The 20630-nt window shown below is 41.6% G+C and overlaps 1 protein-coding gene across 2 annotated transcripts in view; it reads right to left on the reverse strand.

The window, feature by feature from the left end:
• Positions 1-20630, reverse strand: part of Irak3 (interleukin 1 receptor associated kinase 3) — a 93135-nt gene that overhangs the window by 25720 nt on the left and 46785 nt on the right. Inside the window, exons 2-6 of one of the 2 annotated variants that reach the window (XM_050165503.1) lie at positions 13933-14115; positions 8323-8438; positions 7706-7760; positions 6155-6306; positions 2411-2475 (exon numbers count right to left, since the gene is read on the reverse strand). In XM_050165503.1, the coding sequence (XP_050021460.1) occupies positions 2411-2475; positions 6155-6306; positions 7706-7760; positions 8323-8438; positions 13933-14115 (571 nt within the window). The remainder of the gene's footprint in view (positions 1-2410; positions 2476-6154; positions 6307-7705; positions 7761-8322; positions 8439-13932; positions 14116-20630) is intronic. The other variant, XM_050165504.1, reaches the window with a different exon arrangement.

Below are 20630 nucleotides of genomic sequence, written 5' to 3' on the forward strand. Positions count from 1 at the left end.
AAGGATCGGAAGGTGAAGGTAGAGAGGTGGACCTGGTAGGAGTGGGGAAATGGCAGGAAGTACAGTCAAAGACAGTGTATGAACTTCAAAGACTTCAAATATTATTATAAAACCACATCCCCTGATAAAATAGAATTATATCTTTGGGATTCAAGAACAATATAACATGCACAAAATGACCAATAATATATATACCACACTATCCTAGTGAAGGCCAATAATACACCACACTATCCTAGTGAGGGCCAATAATACACCACACTGTCCTAGTGAAGGCCAATAATACACCACACTGTCCTAGTGAAGGCAAAAAGGTCATGTGATCATCTCAAGAGATGCAGGGAAAGCTTCTATCAAAATTCAAGGCCCTTCAAGATAGAACGCTCAATGAATTATGGAGATAATGGGCCTCAGTACAATAAATGCCACATATAATAAGCTCCTACCTAATGACATAACTCATCATGACAAGTGTATTTTCCTTAGGGAGTGGGAGTGAGACTGAGGCCCATACTCCTATGCAGCATAGCACTGCTAACTAGAGCAAGGAGGCCGGAGAAGAAAGAAAGGCTAGAAAGGAGACAGTTCAATTGTCCCAGTTTGGTTGTTACATGACCTCATACGTAGAAATCCTGAAAGATTTCATGCACACACAAAAGGCTGGAACTGATGAGTTCGCTAAATTCTTCCAATACAAAATCAACATATAAAATCGATGCTATTTCTCTATATTCACCATGAGCTACCAGAATAAAGAATGAGGAAAAGTATCTGTTCCTAAGACAACAGAGAGAATAAAATCCTAAGGCGTAAATTTAACCACAGAGATAAATGATCTGTACACTTAAAACTACATTGATAAGAGAATTAGAGACAAAAGCAAACAGGAAGATTCATCTGGCATCGTGCTTTGCAAGAATTAATCCTGCCAAAGTGCCCAAGCTGCCCAAAGAAAGCTGCAGATTTGATGTGATCCTTATCAAAATTGTGACATTTTCACTGCAGGGGCAATCCTAGAGACCATATGAAACCATGAAAGACTTCAAACAATCAAAGTCACACGAGAAAGCAGAACCCTGATTTAAAGTAGCATCAGGATGCCTTAGTAATCAAATCAGCCGGCATTGGCAGAAAGTAGTCCCAGTGATCAGTGGCACAGAATAGAGGCTCCAAAGATAACCCAATCCGTATGTACATCATCGACTAAAACCCTGACTAGGAGGTGGAAAATACACAGTGGGGAAAGAAATAGCCCCTTCTTACCAAGGAAAGAGGAATGGAAAGAACAAGTCTTAAAACACAAATAAAAACACAGCACTGACTTGATCCATGCATCAGAAACTTAAATAAAAGATCTGACAGCATACAGACCCTAAAACAAAATTTCTTTAACAATGGAAATGTTCTTTTTTTTTTTTTTCCCCTAAGATGGTGCAGCATTCTTGAGTTAAAAAAGATTAGACATTTGAACCTCTCAACAAAAGGAAGCTACAGCGGAGCACAGAACAGAACAGGAGAAGGATGAGCAAAGTGAACCACGTGCTGTGTTACCTTTGTGTGAAAGGATGAAACTAAGACACCAAATGTGTTCGTGTGGCTGTAACAGACCTCCAAGAATATATATACCCAGCTGCTAATCAACTCGGTAGAGGGAGAAGACACTGCTTCTCTAAATTTACCCTTTTGTGCTTCTCAGAATTTGAAATGTCTGGATCTGACCTTAATAAACAAACAAGGGAAACTATAAAAACCTATTACAACATCTGGACTGCATGATTCTAGTCCCTGGCTCTGGCTCTAAAGGGACAGGATACAACATAATGTTTCTCTCCCCACTTCCCTCTCCACCTCGTCTCACATATCTGTTCCCAGAACTCCAGGGAAAAGCATCTTCTCTTTGTGACAGGTGATGGGTTCCCCAGTGTCAGGGGCTTCCAGTGAGCAAGGCTGCACAGCTGTACTTGTGAAGTCATATAAAAATGAAGCCATTTAACTTTACCATCCAGGGACCCCCAGATTCATGAATGAATTCCCTGGAAGATCATACAAACATCAAAAGCCCTTGATTTCTTTGTCTAAAACTCTCTCTCTGAAGAGAGCCACCCTGATGAAAGAGTCTCTCAACTGAAACATCTCCAAGGCAGGGGAGGGGACACGCATGCGATGCGAAGAATCACTGTTCAGCTGTGTTAGTCACACGCAATTTAACCCACTTCCTTGCGACACTTTCCTGTTCCAAGATGTCCAAATGAAGCACGGAAGGGAGGGCTCTGTTTTAAAATCTCTTTGAGGGAATACACCAAAGCAGATGACAAAAGTGTACACAACGTTCTAACATCCAACCCGCACTAATTCAGGGCCAGCCATGTCAAACACAGCTGGAAGATCCGAGGAAAACAAAGGCACTCACAGGAGAAAAACTTCCAGTTCCGACAGAAATCTCTTCCAGTGCTTCTTAAACTGCAGTTTTTTCTCCTGAATGTCATACAAGAAAGAAAAAGAAAAGGGTTTAAGAGCTAGTTTCCCTTTTTGATACAGATTGAGTCCCCCCACCGCAAACCCCCAGGGAGAGAATCCTTAGCATTCATCCGATTTTCAAAAGCATTTTAACTTCCAAGCTAGACTTACAAGACTCTTGAATTGAAAGTTTTTACTGCAGTCTGCCACATTGCAAATCTCATATTCAGACTCACCAGTTTCAGACACATAAATTATAAAATATAACGCATTCACAGAAAAATTCCACAATGATAGAAACACCTCACTGATCTCACACACACACAATTATGTTACCTGTGTTCTTTGCGAACTCCCACCATTTATGAGTTGGCTCATTTGCATATGTCAATTCAGCTTTTTTTGCATTAATTTTGAAAAGATGTGCCTACTATCCAAAGGAAGTTGTGGCTTCTTACTGAAATGCCTCAGATCTAGAGAAGTGGGGCCAAGCTTTAATCTCAGGATCAATCAGGAGGCAGACAGACATATCTCTGTGAGTGTGAGGTCACCCTGGGTCTGCACAGGAAGACCCTGCACAGCCATCATCACCACCATCACGCCAAGATCCAGTGATGCAGGTACTGAATAAATTAATAACTTCAATAACATCGTACTGAGCACTTAGATGTAGATGGCACATTCTTGGTGTCTTCACTTCTGTAACACTGTACATCCCCGTATCTCAAGCTTCTTGCTTCTAACATTAAAAACATTAAGCCGCTCCTAGGTCCTGGCTATAATATCCTCATTTGCAACTTGCTAGAAAATGAAGTGTTTAGAGCTCTATCATCATCAAAATCCAAGGGGAATTCTGGGTACCACTGTCCAAGTTGAATTAAAACCAATAAACCCGGCCCGCTAATCATTGGCAAGAACTACTTCATTACAGCCTACATATTGGAAGTCTATTCAGGGAGATGAGGTCTCTCCCTTGCACTTGCTGTTTCTCAGTCACAGGCTTTTTGTTTGTTTGTTGTTGCTTAATCTGGTAAACAAAGAGACTCATGATTTTGTCTCTGTAAACCCGGGACTTGAATGTGGTTTGTGAACAAAAGACTTCATGTGGCTGGGCACTGCTGAGGAACACTAGCCCTCCTGCAGAGCTGCTGCCCAGACCTGCCAAATCCAAATCAGCCATTGTAAGAGGCTGTCCGGTGACTGGAAGTACAGGGAGCTGAGAAGCACAGATCCGACCATTTGATAAAATTCTCCACTTCCGGGCCTTTGAGAAGTGTTATTAAAGGTATCACCCCAGTGTTTGAATGCATTCCTTTAGAAAAGTATGTAGTTAACTCATTAAAAGGTGTTGGCATGGTTATGTCCTCCATTTGCTTGTGCGTGTTGTTGGGTAAAAAACGGGGTGGGGAAGAAAGGGGGGGCAAAAGCCCTGCACTTCCACTTCCCTCCTAAGAGGGAGCTATACTGTAGTGCCACCAGGTACAACAGGACTTCATACTGCTAATTTCTTGAAAATGACCTGCATGGCCTTCCTTTAAACTACTCAACAGACACCCGTTGAGCAAGTACGAAAGAGAGCCCTGTAGATGCACAAAGAAATGGAAGTTCTCAAGCGGAAGTCTGTTCCTCCTGTTGGAAATGCAGCTGAAGCCTTCAAGACAAGGAAATGATGCGGTAGCGGAGTCAGGTCACGGGAGCCATGCTAGACGGTAGAATGCAATCAAGAAAGGAGGTAAAAGGGAACCTATAGGCAAGAGCATGCCATCCCAAAGTCAACGTAGTGAAAAGTCCAAAAGGGCATGCACAGTTGGTAGCAACCGCAGGGAGAAGACGAGAGAGACCCTTCAGGGAGGTGGCCTTAGGTTCATCCATGAGAGAGAACGCCAGTGGGACCAGGGACTCGTTAATAGTACAAAAATAAAAAAAATAAAATAAATAAAATAAAAACCTGGCTTCAACTGGGTCCCAAGGGCCTATATTCTGGCCTTGGAATGGTTTTACAATCCAATTTTCTGTGTAAGATTGCTGATACAAAATGCAATTTAAGGGCATTGAAGAACTCAGTTAATAATCACATAAAAGTGTCTGAAAGAAGCCGCAAGCAGGAATCACTTCAGACTCCTTCCGTTCTGTACCTCCCAGTCCCTCCACCAGTAACTGGGTTGGGTCCATTGCATTTTGCTCCTTCTTACTGTTCCCAGGGACTTTGCCTTAGCTTAAGTAACAGTTCGCAACGCCAGGTACATGTGGGAACTTTTACAGCAATGTTTGGTGTCTCAACAATGACCAGCAGTGGCAGACACACCTTGGTGGGGACCAACCACTCTCTAACTGGACTTCAGACCTTCTCAACAAGAGGAGACTCACGCTTGGCACTGGAAAGCTAGCCCAGGCCTGGTGCAGTCATGGAGTTTAGAGGAGACCCTACAACCACCACTTCACCAAATCAGTATGGTCCTTGGCTACATTCTAAATACGTGTCCTTACAGACATAGTTAAGTATAGTTCTCACCCCTCATCAAGGAAACTTTTCTTTCCAACAGATGGGGACCTTTACGAAAAAACACAGTCAGTCAAAATGCAAAGCCCAGGTCCACTGGATACATCAACAAAACAGTTCTTGCACTCAAGACTCAGGAAGCATTTAGCAGTTAGGGGCACATACTGCTTTTCAGAGGACTGGAATTTGGTTCCTTGTGTCCATATCCATCGGGCAGCGCAAGCTGCAGAAAGCTCTAGCGGAGGAGGATACAAAGCCTCTGAGCTCCTCAGGCAGACAACATATGCACACACACGTACACACACACACACACACACACACACACACACACACACGCATACATGGCTGTGGAGCCTTGTTAAACCCCCGAGGCTGAGTTCTAGAAGACTATGCCCTGGCCCTGCTGTTCCCATGCCCCTTTCTTGGCCATCATGAGCTGAGTAGCTGTATTTACCCAATTCTACTACAATGCTGTGTCTCACTGCAGGTCAGAGCACAATGGCACCAAAATGGAACATGGACTAAAACCCCTCTAGCTGTAGCCAAAACAGTCTTTCTTGCTTCGAGTTAACTCTCGCAGGTCTCTGCCACGGTAACAGCAAACTGACGTAGTCCTGCCAGAGCCTGTTCTTCCTCCTCACTTGCTGAGCTCTAACAGAAGATCATCTATACCAGTCCTCAGCACAGCTCCAGGGTTGTGAGGCTAAGGCACAGCTGGAACTAAGCAAGTGTGCACAATCTGATCCCCCCCCCCTTCTTTTGTTTTTTAGAAAAGGTCACACCGTGCAGCCTTAGCTTGCCAAGAAATCTCTTTGTAGACCAGGCTAGCTCTAAACTCACAGAGATCTGCCCGCCTCTGCCCCCCTAGAGTGGAGATTAAGGGCATAATGCCCAGCCAGTCTGATCTTCCTTCAAGTTCCTGGGGCCATGAGTGACTTTTAGAGAAGTCTGTCTCAAGCAGCATGTCTGGGGTTGCGGGAGATTTTGAGGTCCTCACCACATCCCTTAAAGACGGGCATTCGTGTCTTATTCATTTCTCAGCCCCACCCTGACCCTAAGCTCACGTATCTCATTTCCATTTGTAAAATTTTATTTTCAAATTATGCCCTTTCAATGTTAATGAAAAATGACACATCTTAATATGAAATAGGAGCAAAGAAGTGGAATTGATGTCTGTGATAAAACTTCGTTCCTTACCTGTTTAAATAATTTAACAGCATATGTTTGGTTTTGAATCTCCACTCTGTACACTTCAAATATCTCCCCTTCGCCAATTAGGAAGTCTTTGTGGAAATGTTTGGTTCCTTCTATGATACTTTGGAAGCTGATAGAGGGTTTCTGCAGAACTCCTTGGGAGGGAGAAAAAGCGGAGACAAGGAGTCATCTCTCTGAAGAATCAACATCACTGTTCCAGCAGGGCATACACACTGAAAGCAAACCATCAGAGCAGAAGGCCTGAGAGAGAGCAAGTCCCAGGAGGCAACCGTAAAGCCCATGTGTGTTCTCTAGGCATTTGCTTGTGTCTGGCTCTCATCCCTCCATACAGCGTGGGGCTTTTCAGATATCTGAAAGGTGGCATGTTTGCTATCTTTGCAGATGTTAACCGAAGAGCTTAGCCTAGGCCATGACTCTAGAAATCTTTTCGTCCTCAGGTCATGCCTTGCTTTTGACCTAGTGGACTCTTGGGATGCCTCAGCAGTGTACCCCAAGCTTTGCTAATAGAGACGCTTTTCTTTAGCCACGGCCTCTCACCACCTAGCTGGTTTCCCCAGAGTAAATGAAGATACTTCACCCATTAAAAGATCAGCCGGAGTAGGTGCTAGATAAAAATATTTAAAGATAAGCAAATGCAGATTTGAAAAGACAGAGCCTAGAGGTGTGGCTTACTCCGAAAGTTCAATCCCCAGAACTACAAAGGAGAAAAGCAAAAAATAAAAAGCAACAAATCCTATCTCCCTCAATAAATAAATAAATAGCATTGCTGAAATAGAGTTCCATTTAACTGTGTTTCTACAAACACTCTCTACAGACATAACAGTTTAATTTCGATAACAATGCTAAAGACTCAAAACCTGGTTTGCCTTTCCCAACATAACCAGAGAATCTTCACACGTGGTGGAGATGATCAGCCAACTGACCCTCAGTAACCTTTCAATTTTACCGGAAGTACTCTCAGGCGGAACTAAATCATTTTGTCTACGGATAAAATACAGAAGCTAATATGAGCTACAAATGGATTTCCGTAGGGACCTCAGCATTACCTAAAACCATCTCAAAAGGTCTGGGCATCTATGAAAACTTCTAAAGCTATGGGAAACTCAACACAAGTTTGTAAATGTTTTCTCATGGTAAACAGAAACAGCAAATTCTGCTAACCACGTCCCTCTACGGTCTTTCCTAGTCACGATGATCATGACGATTGTGGTAGTGATGGTGCTGGCCCCTCTTCTTCTTCTGTTTCAGAGGATCCCTGTGGCAAACTCATTTCTTATTTTTCTTTAATTGATGCACTAGTGTTGTGTTTTATAAACACAACTTCAGCCAATGGATCCTATATAACAACAGGTCCTCTCTGATGACTATAAGTGTCTATCAAATTTTAAAATATTTAATATTTATGAAAATGTTAGATTAAATTAGAATATAAACAGTGTGGTTGTTTATTATTTTTCCCACAAACTCACTCATATTAGAGGGTGATTTAATTAAATTGTGGTGTAACTGTTTGTCTTTTCTTTTTTTAGTTACCTTTTTCATTATGTTCAGGAACAAGAACATGATTTTCTGTGACTTTGGCTGGTTCCTGAAAGAAGAAATGTATATTAAGCAATTCTACTTTATAAACCTAGAAAAAACAGAGTGCTGACCGACACCGATCGCTCCCTCTAAGGCTATACAATGCCATAGAGCAGAGTCTGATCTAGAAGAAAGATAGAGTGAATCTAAGTCAGCTCGCACTACTCAACAGCATTCATTGCCTTACAGACACAGCTTCCATGCCCACTGGGGACAGCAAAGAAACAGTGCCACAAGCAGGCAGAGCCACTTTTAGGTGGATTGTAAGGCTTAAAAAAAAGTCAATAATGATGTGTTGTGATATAAAAAACATAGCAACTCCATAAAAACATCACCTAGAAAAAGGAAATCAAAAACTGAGTTAGGATGAGTGAGTCACTGCCAGCACCATAGGAGTTCTCAGTCTCTGCTCTGGTAGACCCTAGGAGATAGTGATTACTCCCCAACTATTCACAGACCTCAACTAAATACAGACAAAGAGAGAGGCAAAGCATCACTAGTTTCAAACACTGCCTGTGCGTCCAGCATCTTTCCACCAGAGAATTCCAATCTCTAGAAAGTATTTGCACCAGAGGTCCAGGGCCGTTTCCTTTGTACACGTGCTGTGCGTTGGGCAATGCGTTGGGCAATACGTTGGGGAATCGAAGCTCTTGATGACGAGGCGCTGAAGGATGAGCGCTCGCTCCTGGAAGAGAGGTAAGGGAGCAGGATGTAGAAATGTCTGTGTCTCGAATGTTCATTTGCCCCAAGGCCACTAGTGATGTCCATTTCTAAAGTTTACCCTTAGAACAACTGAAATGGTTAGGATTCACGCCTGTGAAATGTCTTCTAAGGGGGAAGGATCCAAACATACCTGTTCCCACTTAAAAGGCAGCTAGCTACTTTCAGGTGTTCTTAGTTGTCATTAAAAATACCATAGCATCAAACAGAAAGCTTAAAGGCAAATGTAATGCTATTACTAGGTTCTGCAGGTGCATGTAAAATGTCGAGGTTGTAAGATTTTACTTCCTTGGGCCGGTTTATTATTTTCACGCTTTCTACGGTAAAGTCTCAGATCATTCTCTGCGTGCACACACACACATATACACATATTAGCAATCACCAATACTCACACCTCTTCCCAAATATAAGTTGTGATTTTACCTTTCGGAATGCTGTCACAACTGAAGTGTTCTTTGTAACTCCCCATAAAAGACGAAAACACTTCCATTTTTCTTGTCCTTTCTAACACTATGATTCAGCTTTTGGAAATTTTTTATTTTTGTAGTCTAGTTACTCTTTTTTTTCTAGTATTTATCCAATTATTTTGTTTACAAAACTAGCAACAAAACACCATCATTTAATTTTTCAGAACCAATATTATTAACCGACTGAACCTACTCAATATCTATAGAACTTTTTTTCAAACACAAACTCACACATCCTCCTCCAGAAGACAGCAAACATTTTCCAAAACAGACCATATAATGAGCCTCAATAGATTTAGAAGGTTTGAATCATACAAAGTATATTTTCTGACCGCTGGGAAATGAAAGTCGAAATCAACTATAAAGGGAAACTCAGAAAACTTACAGAAACAGGAATGTTAAAAATCATGACTAGCTGGGCAGTGGTGGCGCACGCCTTTAATTCCAGTACTCGGGAGGCAGAGGTAGGCGGATCTCTGTGAGTTCGAGGCCAGCCTGGTCTACAAGAGCTAGTTCCAGGACAGGCTCCAAAACCACAGAGAAACCCTGTCTCGAAAAAAAAAAATCATGACTAATGAGTCAAAGGCAATGGCAGAAAGTAAGTTAGAGGACCCTTTGAACATACCTCCTTAGTGCACGAGACAGCACGTCAGTATCACAGAAAACACTTTGAGATGAATCAAAAAATTTTAAAATAACCAAACCTAAGGTAGAGGTTAGAGGAAAACCTGTAACTGTAAATTTCTACCTTACGAAGGAAAAATACCTCAAACTAGTGACATATTTTCATTGTAAGTAACTATTAAAAAATGGTAACACAGACAAAAACAAATGGAAAGAATTCAGGTCAGAGTGGAAGTAGAAGACTTCCCAAAAGAGAGATTCATAGAAAGCTCTTTGAAAAGATCATCAAAACTGACAGTAGTTTAGAAAGAATTAAAAAGGAAGTGAAGGAGGGAGGGAGGAATGGAGAGAGGGGAAGAGATAGGGAAAAGGGAGGGATGGAAAGAGGGACAGAGAGAAGGATAAAAGGAATGGGGAAAGGAAGAAGGGAAAGAGAGAGGGAGAGAGGGAAGAAAAGAAGGGGGAAGGGAGGAGGGAAGAGAGAAGAGAGACTCAAATTACTAAAATTAAGAATAAAAGAAGAGCAGTCACTACTGATTTTAGGGTTTCAGTGAATCATCACTGTTATAAGAGAATATTATGATATCAAGAAAATAGATGATATGAATAGATTTCTAGGATTCTATCACTAAAATTGATTCAAAAGATAATCTAAGTGAACCTAGAATAACTTAAAAAGTGATTGAGTTAGTGTTTTCTAACTTCCAACAGAGAAAGGGTTGGGCATTGATTAAGTCTTCCAGCCACACATGGTGTAACACAAACCCTGTACAGACTCCTCAAATGCAGAAGACGACAGAAGAACTCCCAGGTCATTCACTGGGACCAACATTGATGCCAATGCCAGGCAAACACAGCAAAGTGCAGACCACCTACTCTTATGAATACAGATGCAAAAATCCTCAACAAGACACCAACAAACCAAGTCTACAAATATACAATGTATCACATGTCACAACTGAGCTGGATTTATCCTAGAAATCCAAGATTTGCTTAAAATTGAAAATCAACTAATACAACACAACTCAACAGAATCGAGGATGCAACAGTATATGTTCACCCCAAGACTGTGAAAAATAAATCGACAAATTCCAATACCCTTTCATGATAATACAAAATTAAAACCCCTTGAAACAGAAGAAAACTTCCTCGATCTGATATAAGGTATCTATAGGGGAAAAACATAGTTACTGTCATAACTAATTAATGGTAAAAGACGGGATGTTTTCCCCTTAAGGTCAAGAAGAGGGTGGCTGCTTGATCTGGCCACATCTGCTCATTACTACATCAAGAATTCTAGCCAGAGGAGCCAGACAAGGTAAAGACTAACATACACCCCTAATCAGGTATTGCCACACGCAACATTTCAAGTCTGGGAGCTATAAACGTGTTAAAATTTCTCATTCTTTTCTTATTAAAGAAAGCAATGATAAGATTTCCTTGTCAGGAAATGACAGCTTTAAAATAGTTCCTCTAGAGCTGGGCAGTGGTGGTGCATGCCTTTAATCCCAGCACTTGGGAGGCAGAGGCAGGCGGATCTCTGTGAGTTCGAGGTCAGCCTGGTCTACAAGAGCTAGTTCCAGAACAGGCTCCAAAGCCCCAGAGAAACCCTGTCTCAAAATAACAAATAAATAAATAATAAAATAGTTCCTCTAAGAAGCCAGCTGTGTGTTGTGTATCAAAGCCCTTTAAAAATGAAAAGAAGAAAGCACTGATTTGGGGAGCTAGCTCAGCTGGAAAAGTGCTTTCTACACAAGTGTAAGGATCTGAGTTCAATCCCCAGAAGCCATACAAAGACCTCATCATAAAACCAACCATACTGAACCTCACAGAAGGGAAAGTGGGAAGTACACTTGAACGCATTGGCACAGAAGACCACTTCTTAAATATAACCCCAGTAGCACAGACACTGAGAGATACAATAAGTACACAGGGCTTCCTGAAACTGAGAAGCTTCTGTGAGCAAAAGACACGGTCAACAAGACACAAAGAGAGCCTACAGAATGGGAAAAGATCTTCACCAACCCCACATCAGACAGAGGGCTAATTTCCAAAATATACATTCAAGAAGTTGGTCATCAAAAGAACAAATAATCCAATTAAAAAAATGGAGTACAGACCTAAACAGAGAACTCTCAACAGAGGAATATAAAATGGCTGAAAGACACTTAAGGAAATGTTCAACATCCTTAGCCATCAGAGAAATGCAAATCAAAACAACTCTGAGATTCCATCTTACACCTGTAAGAATGGCCAAGATCCAAAACACTAATGACAATTTATGCTGAAAAGGATGTGGGGTAAAGGGAACACTCCTGTATTGATGATGAGTACAAACTGGTACAGCCCCTTTGGATGTCAGTGTGGCAATTTCTCAGAAAATTAGGAAACAACCTTCCTCAAGACCCAGCAATACCACTTTCAGGTATATATCCAAAGGATGTTCAACAATACCTCAAGGACATGTGTTCAACTATGTTTATAGTAGCATTATTTGTAAAAAGCCAGAACCTGGAAACAATCTAAATGGCCCTCGACTGAAGAATGGATAAAGAAAAAGTGGTACATTTACACAATGGAGTACTACACAGAGGAAAAAAATAATGACATCTTGAAATTTACAGGCAAATGAATGAACCTAGAAAACACCATATTAAGTGAGACAAATATAATATGTACTCACTCATAAGTGGCTTTTAGACATAAAGCAAAGAAAAGCCAGCCTACAATTGATAACCCTAGAGAACCTAGACAAGAATGAGGACTCTAAGAGAGATATACGTGGATCTAATCTACATGGGAAGTAGAAAAAGACAAGATCTCCTGAGTAAATTGGGAGCCTGGGGATCATAGAAAGGGTATAAAGGGAGGGAGAAGAAGGGAGGGGAGCAGAAAAAATTAGATCAATAAAAACACTTAAAAAAAAAGAAAAGAAAACCCCAACAACTAAAAAACCAAACAGGCACAGGCATGTGTATAAACTCCAGCATTGCTGAGGCAGACAGACAGAGCCCTGGAACGCGCTAACCATCCAGTCTTGCCTGATCAGTGAGCTCCAGACTGATGAAAGATCTTGTCTTGAAAAACAAAGTGAATGACTCCTGACAAACGACACCGAGGTTGCCCACTGATCTCTGCACACACATGCACACACACACACACACACACACACACACACACACACACACCTACATGCACACAAAAAGCAAAACTAGGAAAAAAAACCCAAACTGATCCTTAAACTTTAAATGCAAAATTCTGTGTGTTCATACCTGCATGCTGGAAATATGACAATAAACAGTAGGTTCTTTGGACAGGTTGGTTATGTGGTAAGCGCTAACGAATTGTTTTATAATGGTAATGTTGCCACCTAGTGACAGAATTCTGACTTGCAGAATAGTCCCTGGGAAGGAACTGGCCTTTCTCACTGAGACTCCAAAGACAATTCAAATCTAAGTGGTACCTGGAGGTCCAAATAGGAAAGGTAGAACACACCGTAAAAATAAAAGTATCCCGCCAAGAAGAGGAGAAGGGTTAAAGGTTAGCAAAAAGTGATCATCCGTTTAGCTGCACAGCCTGGCCTTGAGAGCAGCAGGCAGAGACTTCGGTACGAACTCTGCTTCCTAAGTCAGTGAGCAGCCCGTCTAGAAGCTTACATACTAGCTAGCCAGAAATACGCAGAAGAAACAACAGAACCAACTCCTAAAAGTTAGCCTCTGAGAGCCACACTGGTGCTGCTGTGTGCATGAGGCATGAACAAAAAAAAAAAAAAAAAAAAAAAAAAAAAAACAGACAGGACAAACTAGAGTGAGTGGCAGATAAGTACGGCATAATTAAAGCCCTGTAATATGGACTGTAATAGAGAATTACAACTTTATTCTGGAGTCATCTTTTACATTCAGAGAGGACCAAATTATATAACTGTCTACAACTGGGAAAGCCAATATTGTTGCTGATTTTTAATAATATAAAGAAATGAAAATTTACATTGTATATTTTAATTTAAATATTTTGATTCTTCTGAGCTTTAGACAAGAAGCTGATGCAATTAGTTGCTAAATGAAAAGTTAAAATCCTACAGTTGCTAGGAGAGCGGCTCAATCTTTAATGCAGCCTTCCGGAGGGAGAAGCAGGCGGATCTCTGGGTTCAATGCCAGCCTGGTCTACATATCAAGTTCCAGGTCAGTCAAGGGAGTTCCTGTCTCAAAAACAAAGGCAAAAACTGTAGCAAGGAATGTTTTGTACTGTTAAACAATGAGGAAACAAAGCATCAATTTCACAAGCCATAGCAAGACAGGCCTCTGTCTGAGTCAGAAATGACAAGTCCCATAGGACGAATAGAGAGCCACAGTCTGAGAACACACTTACCATAGTTCGTGATTAAATGGATAGCTCGTTGATGCCCCATCTCCTGGAGAATCTGTAAAAGGTCACCGATGGTCTTGTTTTTCTGCGCCCAGGACCACAGCAATTCTCTTGTTCCACTTTTACCTTGGTCTACGTATTTTTCAATGTGACGAACATCCAGCCAGCTGTTTGAAAGTCGCTCCGCTATGGAAAATGCAAGAGGAAGAAGAGAAGAATAGCTAGCTTGCCTTCATTCAGGTACTTGGGACTGGTCTTGTCACCTTGCATATTTTACATCATTTGAATTGTAACCTCATTGTAAGCTCTTTTATTTCGAGCTAATTTCTTAGAAACCCTGCCCTTCCATCCATAGTCACATTACTAACCAGGACAAACGTCAGAATAAGATGCAATAGAACCTTAGCCTTCCTCTAGGTCCCTCAGCTGTCTCCCTGGTGGATCCGTCTTCTCTCCTATCCAAGGCTTTCTGCATTGCATTTGCTCGTCTCTGAGTCTGCTCTATCCTCTGGCCCCTCATCTTTCCAGTCGGTGGACAACAGTGTGTCCTCAGTGTGCAGTGTCCAGCGATTTGGTGTAAATGTCTGATAGCCACGTGTGCTTATCTGCAGTGCAAATGTCTGATGCTTACCTGCAGGGCTTTGCAGCAGTACTGTCTGCAAGCTCTCTCTACTACAAGTTATCCTCTTAACTACAATGGGGAAGACACTTGGAGATTCTGGAACCATCCTTCTTCTGCTCAGATTTATTTTGCACCACTGAATGGATTTTGTTTATCACCATTACTACTATGATATATTTGCTTAATAATGACTTTTTCCTTATGTATTTATTAACAGTATTTTTCTGTAGTGAAGAATATGCACTCTTATTTATTTATTCATTCAACTTTTAGAGTCTATCATTATGGATTTAAGGTTATTTTATTCCAAAGGGTAAAATCTAATATTGTTATTTTGCTGCTAAAGTTACTTTGCTGTATCCATCTAGGTGGGCTCTTGTCTTCTGAAAAGATCTCTATATTTTTTTAACACTTCTTAATTTCCTGGCTCTACACTGTGCTCCTGGTTCATTTGTATTTTCCCCCTCTTCTACAAGGCTGCAATTAATCACTTGCTTGAAGAGCTGTAGTTTCTGTACCAGAAATGGTTTTCCAAAGCTAAGATCTAGTTGCCAGATAGAACACAGGCTTCATCACTGACAGACTCCCAAAGCAAGCACAGCTGGGAATGCCTTCATGTGCGCTGATCCAGTGTCTGTATTTCTCAACCTGTATGGTGCACACCACAAACCAAGAGTTTATTCTAGTGACCCTGGATTGGATCTAGCATTGCAGGTTGCATGTTGTTCCTCATTTGCAACTTTATTCTTCTTGAACAGTGAGAAACTTTGCCCTTGTCACTGACAATATTTCTATTTGCTTCGTCCTACTGTAAGCATCAAGTACGCTCAGAATTGCTGAGCCACCCTTGTGAGAAACACATGAACTGAATTGAAGTACAATGGTTCTTGCTGCCCTGGGCCTAGGAGCCTCCGGTTAAGGCATTGTTTACCAAGCACTTAGGTTAATTCTTTTCTTCCTTGCCTCTTTTTTGTGGCTATTACTCATTTGTAATACATTATATTATTCTTATCCAATGGTTTTTTAAATATTTGTTCTGTAATGTCTTGGTGTTGAACATTTTTGAGTAACTAAAAGCTGATAGCTGGGTGGTGGTGTGGGAGGTCCTTCTGTCTATGTGTTGCTTTTATTATTTAATGAATAAAGAAACTGCTTTGGACTTATAGCAGGGCAGAACAGAGCTAGGCAGGGAAAACTAAAGTGAATGCTGGGAGGAAGAAGGCAGAGTCGGGAGCTGCCATGAAGCCTCCAAAGGAGAAAGACACAAGCCACAAGCTGGAACCTTGCTGGTAGGCCACAAGCCCCATGATAAAATAAAATAATAGAAATGGGTTAATTCAATATGTAAGAGTTTGCTAGAAATACACTAGAGTCATTGGCCAAGCAGTGTTTTAAATAATATAGTTTCTGTGTTATTATTTCAGGAGTCTGGGTGGCCAGGAAATGCACAAGCGGCCTCCTACAACAGGGAAGGACCAGGGAATAGTGTCAGTGGGGTGCTAGGCTTTCCATTGCACTAAACAGGACATTGTTTGGGGTCCTGTACAATCCCCTAAAAGTGGTACCAATGTTATATGAGATTGTTATGGTGCCTGAGTTAACAGGATTTATCAAATGAAAATTTGTATCGTCTCACTACACAACTCCAAAATGTTAACGTGCACTGTAAAGCAAAGGAAAGAAAAGAGAAGGCAATGACGGAGTGAAAACGTACTTGGTCCTGTGGTAACACCCCAGGTTAGCAGTCCTTCTGAGCTCTAATGTAAGCAGTGTATTTGGGGTCATGGATGGTCATGGTACCGTCCCACAACGCCTTTCCCTCCAAGAAAGACTGTAAACGGTAGGGTCCTATATAAAAGTCAATTCGCGCCCGAGAATACTAGTGGAAACCCTGATCCACTCCCATGACTGGCTGTTAGAGCTCAGCACATCTCCCTTCTGCCATGCTCAAATAAATAAATGGACTAAAGCCTCCAGCAGGAACCACGGGAATGCCACTGGAAGATTCTGCTGCCTACTGCTGATATTTTTCAAAAGGCTAACAAGACTCAGATTTGACAAGAACGGTAAACTGTATGAGTCTTTCTTCTGTATAAAATTGGCTTCAGAATCTCAGGTCTGTTAAATTCTTAGGGGGTTGTTTTTTCATTTATAGTGTTTGAAATCATATTAAAAAGATAGGTGTTTCTACTTTCATATGGCATTCTCTGCCCCCACATTCCAGTTGTAGAAGGCTTGGCCACAACATAAAGTTGACTTCAGTTTTATAATCTTAATATTCTCAGTAAAACCATAAAGTTGAAAGAGATAATGCAAAACCACAATGCCTCCCTGTCCTTTGAGTCAAAATTGACTTTGCAGGTATCAAAACTACTCAACCAACATTCCCAATTCTCTACTTCATTGTTGAAGGGCAAATTTCACTGCCTTGGACATCCAGATGTCAAGTCTACCAAGATGCTGGAGACCCAGAGTACAAGTCACAAGGATTGTATCCCAGTGACGGTACGATACAAGCACATGTCAACATGGGGTGACTCAGAGTCAATGCGACTTGGCATGCCGGGTCACGCCATGGCCCTCCGTGCTCTTTGCAGAAGGACAAAGCAGTTATGCTGTGTCAAGCCACTGAGGTTTCGATAGCATTACTACTGCAGAATAGCTTTGTCTATCCTGACGAACACACACAGAATTGCACCTGGAATTTTCTGTCGTTTAAGTGACATTTTGTTAAACAGAGTGAAAGGTGGGGGCAGCTTTGTCGTCACATAGTAAGTGAGCAGGTGATGGAGACGTTCAGTTTGGAGGCATATATAGTCTGCAAGGAGAAAACATATGCAACCCGACAGTTGATGTCACTGAGATGAAGTGTCTTCCCCTTTCTTCTCTCAGCTTTCACAGAAAGCTTTGTATTCCTCAAGTCTTTCAAGGGATAGTGTCTTACAAAAAGAATGAAACTACACAGATACCAAATACGTGTTTCGGGTGTATGACCACTACAAAAAACAAAGAGGCCTTAAAAGCAAAACTCTTGGCAAGAGGCTGCAATACTATTTTAATATGCAGTTGACTTCCTATCTGTGAGCCCCATCCCCAGGAATGCAACTAAGTAAACACAAAAATATTTTTAAAAAACTATGTCAATAACTTCATTGGCAAGACTCCTTTGCTGATACATCCCATACTTGAGTCATAGAACATTAAAAAGACCTAAGCTGGTGCTTTTCTGGAAGCTTCATTCCTACAAACTAGCTTTTACAGTGCTGGAAGGTGCTAGGCACACTACCAGACTAGCGACCAGCAGTCCTACCCAGCTGGGAGCTTCGTAACCTACAGTAGCAAGTGTGACAAGACATGTCTACTGGATCAAGAGTGACAAGAATGGTGGGGGGGGGGGCGGTAAATAATCTGTTTCTGATTGGATTTAACATTCACTCCACAAGACAGAACTCATGCCTTGTACCATTAACAGACCAAGAACCCCATGGCTGGGCAAGCCATAGACCATAAGGAAGAACCTAATGCTATTATTATTCTGTTAAATGCACATAATGATAAGTTCTTATCTATGTAGTTCTTATCTTGTAAGTTCTTATCTGTATAGCCTTAGATTATTATGTCTCTCAGCCCCCACCAGAAAGGTTTCTTTGTGTACTAGATGCTGATTAACACAGAAACCACAACTGGTAAACCTGCAGAGAATAAGAGACTATGAAATTGTTCAGCCCTAAGTGTCTATTAATGTCTATTAATAACATGTGAACCCCCTTCTCCCACGGCTTAGGGCTCTTCGCAGAAGATGGGGTGGAAAGATGGTAACACATAGTGAATAACTATGGTGAAACAGTATTTTCCAGACACAGAGAGGCATTTGAACTTAAGAATTTAGAGCAGCTGTGACCACATGCATAAGAGCAAGCCAGACAAAATCCCAACGTAGACAAGTGAGGAGCTCACATAGCTGAAGTCCCACACATAGCTGAAGAGTTATGGGAAACTGATGGATCCTGGGAGGGATGCAGCCCTAAGAAGCCACCAGTAGGTGGCTCTTCACCCACTCATACAATGGCAGCAGTAAAGGAACTGATTGGGTTTAAAAATAAGCCCACGCAAAGTTGGGAGGGAATTGGGGTAGAGGAATAAGGGTGAAATTAGAAAGGAGGAAATTAGAAGGGATTTAGTAAAACGAAAACACATAATATGCATTATTAAATTCTCAAATAAAAAATAATTATATCAGGAGTTGGGGATATATGCCAGTGGTAGTGTTAGCTTACTTTGCAAAAGCCCTGGGTTTGATCCCTAATCCTACAACAAAAATTCACTATTAAAACATGCACAGTGTGTTTTTATTACTTTCCCTAAATAATATAATGTGATTATCTACTTATTTGTGTTGACTTATGTATTATTAATACTCTAAATACGATGTAAAGTATATGAGAAGAGTGTGTACACACAAATTCAAAGTTATGTTGCATAAAGATGTTGATGGATGATTTATCTCTTTCTCAAACTAATTTGTCTTTCTGGTTAACGTACATTGTTTCCTAAATACTTTATTTGACTACTTTTACAAGCTCTTAAGAGCAAACTACTGTCCTTTAAATATTCCTTCACGTTTTCATTGTGAAACTTTTTATAGTAACTTCAGGCTCCAAGGAGGAACAGGGCATGAAGACAGGTTCCTGAATAAAAATGGGGACACCAAGAATGAATCTCTACACGGAGTTTCTGGACCCTTGATACAAGGTTAAAGCAGTTAATATTTCTAGATGGTGGTTAGGGCTTACACGTCTTGGCTAGGGTTTTCTGTCCTGGGACGTTTCCATTTGAAAACATGACAACTCACTGTGAGCTCTACAGACTATCCTGCCTTTCGGGGAGAAAAGTCTCCAATCAAAACAGAGCATGGCTGTGTGCACTTGGGTTCACACAGGACCAGGAGTGTGCGTGGAAGACTGCGAATAATTTCCCTTTCCCCCAATGTTGTAATTTATTTAAAAAGGGGCACACACGAAAAAAAGACACCTTGAGACAATGCTCACATGGAGGATTTTTTTTTCTTGTGGGAAAGAGAATGGGAAAAGTGGGGAGGGGAGGAGGGAGACAGGCCTCTGGGGACAGGAATGGCAGAAGAGAAGAGGTAGGTGTGTGTGTGTGTGTGTGTGTGTGTGTGTGTGTGTGAGAGAGAGAGAGAGAGAGAGAGAGAGAGAGAGAGAGAGAGAGGGGCAGGGAGGGAAGCAGAAAGATAGAGAATGAGATCTGGTGGGCAAGAACCACCTTTTAAGAGAGAAGATAGCGAACGCGCACGGGAGGTGCTCTTAGTGGCTGTAGCTGAGAAAGCATCCTGTCAGGACCCCAAGGGCAGGCCAGTGCAGATGCCTGAATATTAACAATAATGAACACTGACTCTCAAATTCCCCTAGTCTTTTGAAGTTGAAGCTGTAGGTTAGTGGTAGAGCATTGGTATGGCATACCCAAGACCCTGGGATAAGTCCCTAGCACTGAAAAAGAAAAAACAAAAACCCCAAAGCCCACAATTTCTAATCTTTAGGAAACTTTCTACCCTCAAAAGTCACACTCCGAAGAAAGAACACTCGGTGTCACAGGGCTTTTTCTCCAGTAAGGGAAGTTTAGCTTTCTTCTCGTAGAAAGGACATTTTCTAATTATTACTATTTTCAGAGTATTGGGCGAAACGCACCACACAGATTACTAATATTATCTCTATAACACACGACAGCTTTAGCATTTGTTAAATAGATAAGGCTGGTTCCTTTGAACTTCGGATCTTTGGGACAAGCCTTACACACATGATTTCCTGGGGGCTGAGAGGGAAGATGGATGGGGAATGTCTGACCTGAGCCAGCCTGGAGACAGGGCAGCTAGGGCAAAGTTTGCTGGGACTGACGGAGAAGGAAAGGTGTATGGAATGGAATGGAAACTCATTTTACAAAGAAGGAGGGCATCGTAGAGTAAAGAAAAGGCAACCCTTAAAACGGAGGTTCCGCCAGGCGTGGTGGCACACGCCTTTAATTCCAGCACTCAGAAGGCAGGCGGGTTTCCGTGGGTTCGAGG

Source organism: Alexandromys fortis, unplaced genomic scaffold, assembly GCF_014885135.2.
Source record: "Alexandromys fortis isolate MF-2015 unplaced genomic scaffold, M_Fortis_MF-2015_v1.1 scaffold_154, whole genome shotgun sequence".
Classification (NCBI taxonomy): Eukaryota; Metazoa; Chordata; class Mammalia; order Rodentia; family Cricetidae; genus Alexandromys; species Alexandromys fortis.